This window comes from Aphelocoma coerulescens, chromosome 13 (assembly GCF_041296385.1).
Source record: "Aphelocoma coerulescens isolate FSJ_1873_10779 chromosome 13, UR_Acoe_1.0, whole genome shotgun sequence".
Classification (NCBI taxonomy): Eukaryota; Metazoa; Chordata; class Aves; order Passeriformes; family Corvidae; genus Aphelocoma; species Aphelocoma coerulescens.
Window position 1 is genome coordinate 5610786 of NC_091027.1, and position 11571 is coordinate 5622356.

Sequence of the window (11571 nt, forward strand, 5' to 3'; positions counted from 1 at the left end):
ATGCAGCATAAGGAATCGAACACACAGCACGGTATCGTACACAGCGACAATTGCATTGTTGCGTTTTCCGGTTATTAGACACTAAATGCTTTTCAAGAATCACAGGCACCCTGAACATGGATATTGCTACTGAATTGACGTGTGGTTTCAGTTCATAGCACGGGAGCCAGCAAGTGGCTGACCCTCCCAACAAGACCATCAGCCTTCTGTTGCTCAAGGTGTTTTGCTTTAGCTAAGTTGAGAACAAGGTAATAAGGCATTTGCAAGGGGTTTATAAGGCCATGGGGTCTGACAGCCAAAGATTCTTCTGTTTCTTTGGTGTCTTGCCTCCAAGCTTTCCACCTTATAAACAACTGCTAATGGCTGGTAAACATCTCTTCATCATCACACTTCACTAAGAATTTTTTTCAAAAAAGTGTAATTGCTTTAGAAGTGAAACCAACAAGGATCACATTTAACATCAATTGACTATTTCAGGAAAAAAAGAAAAGTTTCCTGGATACCACCTCGGCACAAAAGCATTCCAGTGAATACACCTGAACAGATGGAACCTGCCACCATATTTCCTTGAAAAGAATAATTTTGCTGCTGGCTACTAAAACACCCCAACAGATTTATTTACTCTTAAAAATAAAACAAAATAAAATACAACCACAAAGAAAGTAAATCCCAAACAAACTACGTTTTTACAGTTTTGGTCTAGAATCACAGAATCACAGAATCAATTAGGTTGGAAAAGACCTCTGAGATCATCGAGTCCAACCTATGACCAAACACCACCGTGTCAATTAGACCATGGCACCAAGTGCCACATCCAGTCTTTTCTTGAACACCTCCAGGGACAGTGACTCCACCACCTCCCTGGGCAGCCCATTCCCATATTCAATCACCCCTTCTGTGAAGAAATTCCTCCAAATGTCCAACCTAAACCTTCCTGGTGCAGCTTGAGGCCATTTCCCCTTGTCCTGTTGCTGGTTGCCTGGGAGAAGAGGCCAACCCCCACCTGGCTCCACCCTCCTCTCAAGGGAGTTACAGAGAGTGAGAAGGTGCCCCCTGAACCTCCTCTTCTCTAGCCTGAACAATCCCAGCTCCCTCAGCCATTCCTCACAGGACCTGTGCTCCAGATCCTTCACCAGCTTTGTTTCCCTGCTCTGGACCTGCTGGTCCTTCCTGAATTAAGGGGACCAGAACTGAACACAGCACTCGAGGTGTGGCCTCACCACTGCCCAGTACAGGGGAAGAATCACTATGAGGCATAACCTTCTCAACTCTGAAACTCATTTTCCCTTGGTAACATCCTCTGACTACATGAGCACTTTGCATGCAGTCAGAGAACATACCCTTCTAACCATCTGTCCTGAATGAGAGAAGCCAGATCATGTTGACTGATGTGGGAGTTACTCCACCCTTTCAACAAGGAAAGAACCAGCACAATTAGGAAATTTTTAAACATTCGTGAAATACCGACACAAGACATCCTCTCCTCATTCCTTGAACCTCTCTCTTGTCTGATGTTCTAAAAATCCATCAAACAAGGAATAGAACAAGGAATGCTGAAACAATCACACTCCCCAGACGTCACAAATGGGACGTGTACCATAACGGAGTATTTCTGCCTATGACACAGGACTTAAGACATGTTGAAGTTTGTTGAACATGTTTTTGGAGTATTAGCAAACAATTCAGAGTGATGTGAATGACTTGCTTTAAATTGTGACTTGAATTTTAAAGAGACCCTGGGAGAGCTTCAACAAGAGCTTCACTAAGTGAACCCTTCATGCCTTACAAAACACGATGCAGTACTAAGCTGGGACCATGACCAGTGTGTTTAGCTCTTCAACAAAGCTTCATCCAGTTTTGAAATAATAAAACCTGTCATTTACAAAATGCTAGCCGAAGTTTTCTACTGTTCATTTCGTTGCTTAAGGCTTGTTAAGAATATCCTCTCTAAGTGGAGTCTTGGCATCTTGTCCCAGAATGCAGACACTGGTCAGGACAGCGAAGAAACAGAGCAGTGCTTTACATCATGAGATCCCCTGAAGAGAATTTGAGGTCACTGGAGAACAGTCAGTCACAACCAACACTTTTATAAGCTCCTTTTGCCAAAAAAACCACTGTATTATCTGTAAGGACACCTTGGCTTTAAATAAAATCAGGGTGATCTCCTCCTACAGTGCCCAAGTAGGGAGCAACCAGTGTGCCACCCTCACCCACACAGCTCTCATGAAAGCACATGTAATGTTCATGAAAGGCAAATGCTTTGATGCTTCTTGCCCACTGCAAAGGGAGATGAAATGTATCATGAAATGCTCCAGTCAGATCACTGCCCTGGTTATGGTGTCTCACCCATAAATCTGCTTTATACTAAACAGAGCCCCTGAATGCACACAGCAGTTTTGTGACACCTGCTAAAGCTTCAGCATAAAATTCACATCACTTGTGACCGATACTGACCTGACACAGAAATTAAGAGGCTGATGTCTCAAGCCATTGTTTCACCTGCCATCACTGAAATATACATAAATCTATTAAACAAGCACTTCTACCAACATGATCAGACCCAGCAAATAGGTTGCATTGGCCTAAATACCACATTCAGAGAAATGCATAAGTTTTTAAACGCTTACATAAAATTTAATTAGTGAGTTCTTAAATAAAAGAGATTAGAAAAAGAGACTGCAGAGAGTTGGTTGGCATCTGTGTTGGATGGGGTCAGGAGGTAAAAATGGCAAAAAAAATACATCAATTTCATATTGGTCAAGTAGCGTTCACTGGAGTAGATCTGGTGAGCTGGAGCATTTGTAGAAGTTTGGGACTTGAAGCACTGACTCAAGGCAAGACAGAGCATGTGTTGGTGAGCAGCAAGCTTCAGACAAACTTCTGACCCATGCACCTCGATAATGAATTTTATCTCTGCTGCTCTTCCGGTCCTGTACCAAGACAAACTGCATGGTGGTTTGTGATGCAGCCTGAACTCAGTGAAAAAAATTCCATCTGGGATCTGAATTGCACTGAGATGTAGATTTCCAGAAATGGTTTAAAACACCAAGTTGACAAACTCCACAGTTCTACAGGTTTATTTGGTTTCCCCATTATCCTCATTTCTTTATTCCAATATGACTTTGAAATGAGGGGAAGAAGTCTTCGGAAACATGCTGGGCACATGTTTTCAAATACTCCTCATAAGAATGTCTATATTTTTTTATGTCATCCAGACACTGCATTTAAAAAAAAAATTTACAATATACTTTAACAGTTTTTATATACCTAAAATGCACAATACCACATGTTCTTTCAAGATCCCTCTTATTCCAAGCCTTGTTAATCTTCAATCTAGTTGCTTGCTGCCTTCTGATTTCTGGTCCAGCCTGCTCTTGTTGTTCTTCACCATGTAGATGAAATATGCAAGTGTCTCCTTCTCATTCACTGGAATATTCCTGAAATGACGACTGACAGTCTAGAAGAACAACAAGTAAAGAGACAGAAATGCTGGAATTAAAAACTGTAAATACTCAGAACAGGGTTTCTCTTCACTTTCCAAAAGCAATTTTATGGCCACTGAGTGCATTATCCTTTGAGTGAAACATGCACCAATTCCAACTGTCAGTCCTCATTTACCTCCCTCTCTCTTTACAGCTGGAATGTGTGTATGAACATAGCAGAGCCTTGCTATGTCAGCAGGATTTGCAGCCAACCTACAAGAGGAATTTGGAAGCCAGAGTGTCCTCCTGCCAAAGCAGCACAGCTTCTCCTCAGCGACATTTTGTGCTGAGATTATTTGGCAAGCAAGTTTTCCCTGCACCTCTGTTTTAAAGGACAGTGTCAGAAACACTGCAGCACTTTGCTGTGTGAAACAGGTGTAGCCAAGTTTTATCCAGAATTATTTCCTTTGGACTCTTAAGTTTTCACTAAAAGGAACATCAGGGAATTTGAAATGGGAGGGTTAGGGTTTGGATAGGGCTATCCCTCTCTGACAATAGCATAAGGCCTGAAACATTAGCTACTTTTTCCTCAGAAAGTGAATACAAAAAACATGTTGGAGCTGGACAAGATCTGCTTCTCACATGGAAGAGGCTCTTTTTTGATACCCAACACAGATCCAGAGTGGGATTTTGATGCAGGTTGAGCAATAAGTAACTCCAAGGAGATTTAAGGATGCTTGAGTTTTCCTTATAGTGGGATAGCATGAGGAGTGCAAGAGCCTCAGCCAGCAGTGATTCAAGCATGGGAGCTGGATGAGGATCCAGCACAGAGTCAAAGCTGCTAAGGCTTCACAGGAAATCTGGGAAGTGTGTGACAACTTTAAGTTAGGCTCCCTTTATTTTCCACCTGCACAGTAATTGATCTTTTCTTTCCTCTTGGGTACCTTCATGGCAAATTCCTTAAGCAGGCAGTCCTTCATGGCAGGAGGTAGCAGACAGACTACGAACTGATTAGTTAGAAATGACAAATCACGACTGCTAATGAGGAACAACCCCATCCTGCTTCGTTTAACTTACTCCTACATGCCCTACACTGCACATTCTCTATATTCTGTACATTCACTCCTTGGTTGACTTTGAAAGAAAGACAGACAGTGTCTTGCTGACTTTTTTGGTCTGTCAGGTTTTTGTTCTTTAAAGCAAAAGTAAAAGCAAACCAGGCAGTTTTAGGCAGACAGTTGTGAAAGCCACAACTTAAAAAATCAACCTCACTACTAATCAGTAACTACTACAGTTTTTTCAAGTTTAGAGAAGATTTTTCCCCCAGTATGCCTTCAGATCAAGTCAGGAAAGAGAGCAGAGCAGAAGCACAGCAAGCACAACTCACCCAAGTAACAGAGAGATACAGAGAGTTCTTTCTGAACAAGGAGCCCATATGGTCAGAAAGCAGCAGAGGCCCTTACGAAAAAAGCCTTTTAAAATACAGAATCATCAGGACAAGGGAGGGAAATAAAGAATGTGAATTGATGGTCAGCGATGCCACCTTTAATAATAAGCAATTCCAATGAGTTCAAGTGCCTGTTAGAAAGAAAAACTAACAGAAGCACTTAAAGAGACTATTTGTGGGTTAAGTCTGAGTTTCAGCTGAGCAGCCACCCCCAGATAACCTCCAGGCCACAGAAAACTGGGTCCTGTTTCTGCTCCCTAAAGGGCACTGATTTTGACTATGAGAAGGAAGCAGAGACAATCAAGTAACTAAAACAGGCTTTCAAGAGCCAGTGTCCATGCCTTCCAATCCTGTCCCAGGTGAAAGCAAGCAGGCAGCTTTCTGCTGGCATCATTCCCTGAAACCTTTCAGAGAGCACTTGGTCTGTACCAGTGAGTCACACAGGTGTGAGTGTCCACAAAACGTGCACTTCAACAGGGGAGATAAGAAGTTTTCTCGTAACAGAGATAACACCCACCGCTGTCGTCACTTACCTCTGCAAGCTGAGCCTTGTTGAGTCCAGGCCTAGTCTGCAACTTATAATGTCTTTTGTAACGTCGCAGGGTGTTCACCTGGAGCTGGAACAAGTCAACCTGGAAGTGAGGAAGAGAAGAGGGCATGAGCACTACCTTTAGCTTCTATGAGTAGTTATTTTATCTAAAAATATCTAAAAATAACTACTTCTTCCTCAACAGGACTTCTCCTTGCTTGCATTCAGAACCACACCTGCTTGTCTTACTGACAAACCTAAGTATATTTTGTATTTGTTAATGCTAAAGGACCAAAATAGCCTCAGGGAAATAGAAAATTTTGTTCTGGTTCACATGCTGTCAACAGAATTGCTGGCCAATTTCTGCTCTCAATTACACCTCTGCAACCGCCAAGCAAAGGGGAACCTTTTGTTCCCACAAGGTTTAAAAAGCTCACACATGAAATAACAATTTAGCAGGCACTGAACAAATGGCTTGTGACATAAAACAGAGTAGAGAGATGAAATGAAATTCAAATACTTAAATAGGAAGTGCACAGCTTAAAAGCAAAGGGGGTGGTGGCAAGGTTACAGCAGGGAAGATGAAGATCACGTGAGAAATGCCAAGTTTCAAAGACAAAAGGAATCTCTGCTGAAAAGGGAGAGGAAAATGACATTAAAACTGACACCGTGCAGAGTTCCCTGTTCAGCTGGGTGACGTGCATCCCTCAGATTTCAGCCACCAAATATTCTGTGTGCTCTACAGCACCAACATTTTTAGATGCCAACTGGGTCTTCAGCAATCACCCTGGCAACTACTGCAAAGCTTGAACAGGAAAGTTTTGAGGAAGAACCTTGTAGAACGGAAACATGAACAGTGATAACAAAAGGTCAGGTTATCTTAAAAAAAACTCAATACCAAAAACTTGCTACTCTTTCAACACCTCCACACAGGAGGTGTGTGCACAAGCTTTGCACCAAGGCACAGCTTTGCTGGCAAATGACTCTTGGTGGCTTTTTTTTTTTTCCTTTCAGAAATTAAAGGCTTTTTGCCAATAGGGTTGGCATTTCCAGCAGAGGGCTCTGCTGACGTGGCCATGCTCTGCTTCTCCCAACACCACCTCTGCACAACTTTTGCCATGTCAACAGTACCAGAAACATCACTGAAGCAAGTGCAGCCCGCAACGGCACAGAGAAAGGATTATTCTAGAGTTCTCTATCACAGAAAACTTCCCCCAGGCCTATCTCCTGAAAATAAAAATGTGTTACAAACTATTCAAAGGTAGTTTTAAATAGTGCTAAAAAATACCATATATGCAAATATCTGGAGCAGCTCAATATCCCCAGATATCAAATACCCAATCAAAGAGAGTGACCTATTGAATTCTGTAGTGTCTTTGCAAAATGATGCATGTTAGGTAACAAAGAATTATGATGGGGCATCAGACACCACCAAAAATAACTTATTTTTGTCCTTAAAAAAATTAGTATCAAATACAGTTTTAACTGTACATACACGAAGCTGTGCAGTTACCTTATCACACCTCTTTTTATAGAAAACTTTACAGGGGCAAACAACTCATACAGGAATGAGGAAGAAAATCAGGACACCACACGTTAGAAAAAACTCTTCCTGGAAAGTGAAAGTAACTCCACAGCAGCTTCGGTGGCCTTGCAATTTAAGATATAAATATTTTCTGAGGTATGAGAGCATCCAAGTAAAACTTCAACATGCTAAGAACTGGCAAAGCAGCCCACGAACCTCCGGAACATCCGTGTCGTGCTCGGGAGAGTCACCTCCATCATCGCTTGTCTTCCTCTTCCTTTTGTTCCGAACACTTTGAATGAAGTTCTTGTGAAAATCACAAATATACAGATGTCTCACCTAAGAACCAGAAGTGGTGAAAAAAGCAATCAAAACAGATACTGTGAAACAGCAACCACTTAGACACCAGTGTCAAACGCATCCCTCAAGACTGGCGTGACTGACTGACATCGAGGAATTTCTAATCTTAAACCCCAGGTCTGGTATCACACTCTTTATTTAGAAATAACTTATCTTACAAAGACTAAAGGCAAAGAAAACAAAGAACTCAAGCTCCAGCTGAACTTGAACCTCTGCAGATAATATATTTCTTTTTTATGGCTGCAATCATATGTCAGGAAAAAAAATGGGTGCTTGTCTGGAGGAAGTGCATTTATTTCAGGACTTACTAGCAGGTAACTACAAAAAAAAAATTATTCTATTCCACTATTGCGAATTTTCTGGCTTGAATAGCACGGAGGATTACTAACTCAAGTGTTTAAAAACCTTGACCAAATACAAGTTGGGCTGCTCACCTCAATTAAAAGAAATAAACCAAACGCAGAATAGCCTCTTTCCTATTTGCTTGTTCAGCCACGGCACCTCCCTTTTAACAAATATTATCTCACTAGAATTAGCAAAACAAAGGACCTCAAAAGATCAAAATTATTTGCTATCTGTAAGGCAAAAATATCTTCAGAGAACACATGCACCCTACATCCAAAATCACTCCACGCAGCCGGCTTTACACTTTCCCTTTGTTCTGACTTCATTAGTCTGATCTCCCCTTTTTGTTTCTAAAGCCTGGCATCTGTCAACAAAGACTCATTTCCAAAATGCAAGAAATTACTACGCCACTAGACAAATCTGCTGAGGACTACAACCGGGAGAAATACTCTATTTTTTAAGAATATGTTTCAAATTGAGTCACTCTCTTCCCGTGACACGATGCATTTCGGCTGTGCAAAAGGGACTCAACCAACTGGGGGAGCTGCCAAACAGACTGACTCAAAACTTCACCTTTTTTTTTTTTTTTGCTTTGTTTTTAGTGATTTTGATCTTTAAAGATCAGGTAAGAAAAGCGTGCAGAGCTGAATTCCGTTAACTGAATCACTTCTGTGAAATTCCTTCTGTGATCTTGACGGTCTGCTCTGCTCTGCCTATTTGTCTGCTGGGTAAATAACCCGTCTCTATCTCGAGCTGACAGCTGTCACTTAATGTCATTAAGCAGCAAACCGGGCTGTTCTGTGTGCGAATAAGCCCCGCTGAAGAGGCAGCACATCTCGCTACCAGCTCGGCTTTTAACCTGCTTCACTACAACACCAATTCCTACCAATTAAAGAAGTAACGTCAGAGCCGCCTGACTGAAGCAGCAACCACAGCGCTGTTTTCACCTGACAGCACCAGCCTTTCCAACCCGAAACCGCAATGGGAACAGCACTCCTGCCTCGGAAGCACTGACAGCTCCCTCCTTTGCTTCCCTGCACACCACCTGCCTCCCAAACACGGGGTTTTAGTGCTTTAGCTTCATTATGCCCCAGCAGACGGTCAGTGCCATAGGGAAAAGCCGGCTACCCACCCGGGGAACAGCCGCGTCCACCCAAGCACGTCCTTCCCTTCCCGAGAGCTGTGAAGCTGAGGATGGGGAAACGCGGTCCGGAGGCACCGTGTGTGCCGCACGCAGCCCCGCAGCCCGCACGGCCAACGCGAGCCCCCCCGGCCGCCCGGGAGCTCAACTCGCCGGGCGGATCCGCGTCTCCCCGGAGGCACCGCAGTGCGGTGGCGGCTGGGGCCGGCCCGGCCGCCCCTCCGGAGGGCTCGGCAGCGCCCGGCAGCCCAGGCCGAGGCCGCACTCACACTTTTGTCGATGTCCAGCTTCAGCTTCTTCTGCGAGATGCTCTTCTGGATCCTCTTGCTGAAGGACGCGTTGCCGGCGGGGCGCACGCAGCGGTCCCCGTCGTCGATGAGGCAGCAGCTCTGGCCGTAAAAGGGGGCGGCGGGCGGCCCATCCCGGCTGTCCTCCTCGGTGCTGAACCCATTCATCGCCCACCTGCCCGCCCCTCACCCCGCGCGGGGAGCCGACAACCGGGGGACCAACCGGGGGACGAGCCGCCGTCACTACCGCGCCCTCGGGGGGACCCCGCCGCCCCCGCGGGGGCCCCCCACTACGGCAGGAGAGGGGACCCCCCTCCGCCGCCGCCGCTCAGCGCTGCCCGCGGGGTCGGGCCGGGCCGGGCCCCCCAAGCGCCGCCGCCCGCGGGGAGCCGGGACCGCGCAGCGCTCGCACACACAAAACCGCCTCCCCGGCCGCGGAAGTCCCGCCCCCCGGCCCGGAGGCGCGGCTCTGATTGGGCCGCGCGGCTGAAGGGGCGGGGCGCCCCGCGCCGCTCCGAGCGCCGATTGGCCGGAGGAGCTGCCCGTCCGCCGCCGCCGCCCGGCCCCCGCAGCCGGAAGGTCGCCGTGAGGGGCGCGCGGAGGGAGCGGCGGCTCGGCCCCCCCGTCCGCCCGGACCCTGAGGGCACCCGGCCTCTCCCTGCGCTGCTCTGCAGGTGCTGGGCTGGGATCTCCCGGAGGAAGCGGGAGGCGTCCCTGCCCCGCCGGCCTTCGGGCTACCTCTGCTCCCGAGACGCGCACGGGACACCCGCATGCAGCCACGGGACCGCGGGTTCCTCCAGCCGCCCGCAGCCGCACCGGCACCGCTCCTGTGACAGAGCTGAACCCGTGACAGAGCTGAAGCTGCGGCTCCCACCCGGCCCTCGTACAAAACTCGCGTCGGCACAGCCACAAATGCCTGTTCTTGGGTCGTCACCTAGGCAGGAGTTCTGGCTGAAATGTAATTGTTTTTATGGTATAAGAAATAACAAGATTTCCTTTTGATTATTCCCCCTCCCTCCCCCCCAATCACAAGGCACGGATAGTGAAAAGATGGGACCTGAAGAACTGTTTCTCAAAGCAATGAGAGTTTAAGCTTCGCATTTCTTTCATCTTCAGGTAAAAAATAAAACTCCAAAGGAACCCCACAAAACAACAAAAAAAAACCAACCCAAACCCCCAAAGCTCCCCAAAAAATAAGAAAAGGGGAGAAAAAAGGAGGAGGCAAAGTAGGGGGTGGGGTAAGAATGAAATTCCTACTGATCTGTGAAGAAAAGATGTAACTTCTGGAAATGCTGTGACTTCTGTACTACCAGATAGCAAATGCTGTTGTGAGAGGTCCCTGAGCAGCTCTAAAAGGAAAAGGATTTCATCTTCCCGAAGAAAAGACTTTCTGCACAGAGAAGAAAGGTTCTATAGACTAGAATGACTTCAAAGCCTGAAATCCTGCACATGGAACAATGTGCGTGAGCAATGGGTGAACTGTGCTGAATCACACGAAATACCTTCGCAAGAAAGAGACTCCTAAAAGCCTTTGGTCATCAGCTCAGGCTGCTCCACAGTAACACTGACAACGAATTCTGCCTGCTCTGCACAAGACGACTGAGAAAAGCAAAAATCTGTATTTTCCAAGCATTCCTTACCATACCAAACAAGCCTCAGAATAAATCTGCAGGGCAGAGACTTAATACTCCTCAACAGCTCTGCCTCTTGTCTTGGCTTTTACTGCGGGTGCCCTCAGGCAATTAGTAATTTCTGTTTGTGCATGTGACCGGCGCAGAACCACAGTGCACCCTCCTGGGGACACGCTCCCTGGAGCCGGCCGTTCTCACGGGAAGCTGGTGGAAACAAATGACTTTACCCACAGACCAAACAAGCAGTGAGCAAAGAGCAAAGAGATTTTAAAAAGCAAAACACTACGACTTATAAAAGCCCCAGGCCAAACTGCTTGGGATCTGCTTGCCTGAAGTAATACCCTCCTGGCAAAGCCATACAGATACTCCCTTGTTTTGGGGAAAGGGAAAACACCAAGAGGCTGACAGAGATCTCAGAGCTGCTGATAACAAGCTTTCTGGCTTTATCTTAACATTACCAATAAAAATCAAATGGCTGGCTGAGGAAATCTTGCAGAAGGATTATCTTGACACTCAGGAAGCCAAAACCACAGACTGTAGGGACAAATGATAGTAACAGCAAGCAAGGAGATAAAAGGGAACATGAGCCTAACAAGCAGAACTTCTTCCTGTCCCCTTGAGGAGGTAATTGTGCAGGTGCTCCCTGACTGTATTTTGGGAAGAAACAGGCACCAGAAGTGCCAGAACAGGTTGGTACTGACCATCAGATTGTATTTCATCTTGGGCTGCGACCTCTCATCCCTGCAGATAAAAACGTTTTAAGTCCTTCTGCAAAGCTCACTAGAAGGAAAAACCCAGCTTTTGTCACCGTCTATTTGCTAATTCAATGTTAATTACCTCCTGCTCAGGCTAACATGATGACACCTTTTTTTCAGTCTTTCTAA

At 46.0% G+C, this 11571-nt stretch overlaps 1 protein-coding gene across 1 annotated transcript; it reads right to left on the minus strand.

Moving 5' to 3' along the window:
• Positions 1-631: 631 nt before the first annotated feature.
• On the minus strand, positions 632-9488 carry SAP30L (SAP30 like). Its single transcript, XM_069028676.1, has 4 exons — positions 9039-9488; positions 7140-7262; positions 5403-5501; positions 632-3457 (listed from the first exon to the last, which is right to left on the minus strand). Exons 1-4 carry the CDS (start codon positions 9222-9224, stop codon positions 3329-3331), a joined length of 537 nt encoding a protein of 178 aa, XP_068884777.1. The 5' UTR covers positions 9225-9488; the 3' UTR covers positions 632-3328.
• Positions 9489-11571: the final 2083 nt, after the last annotated feature.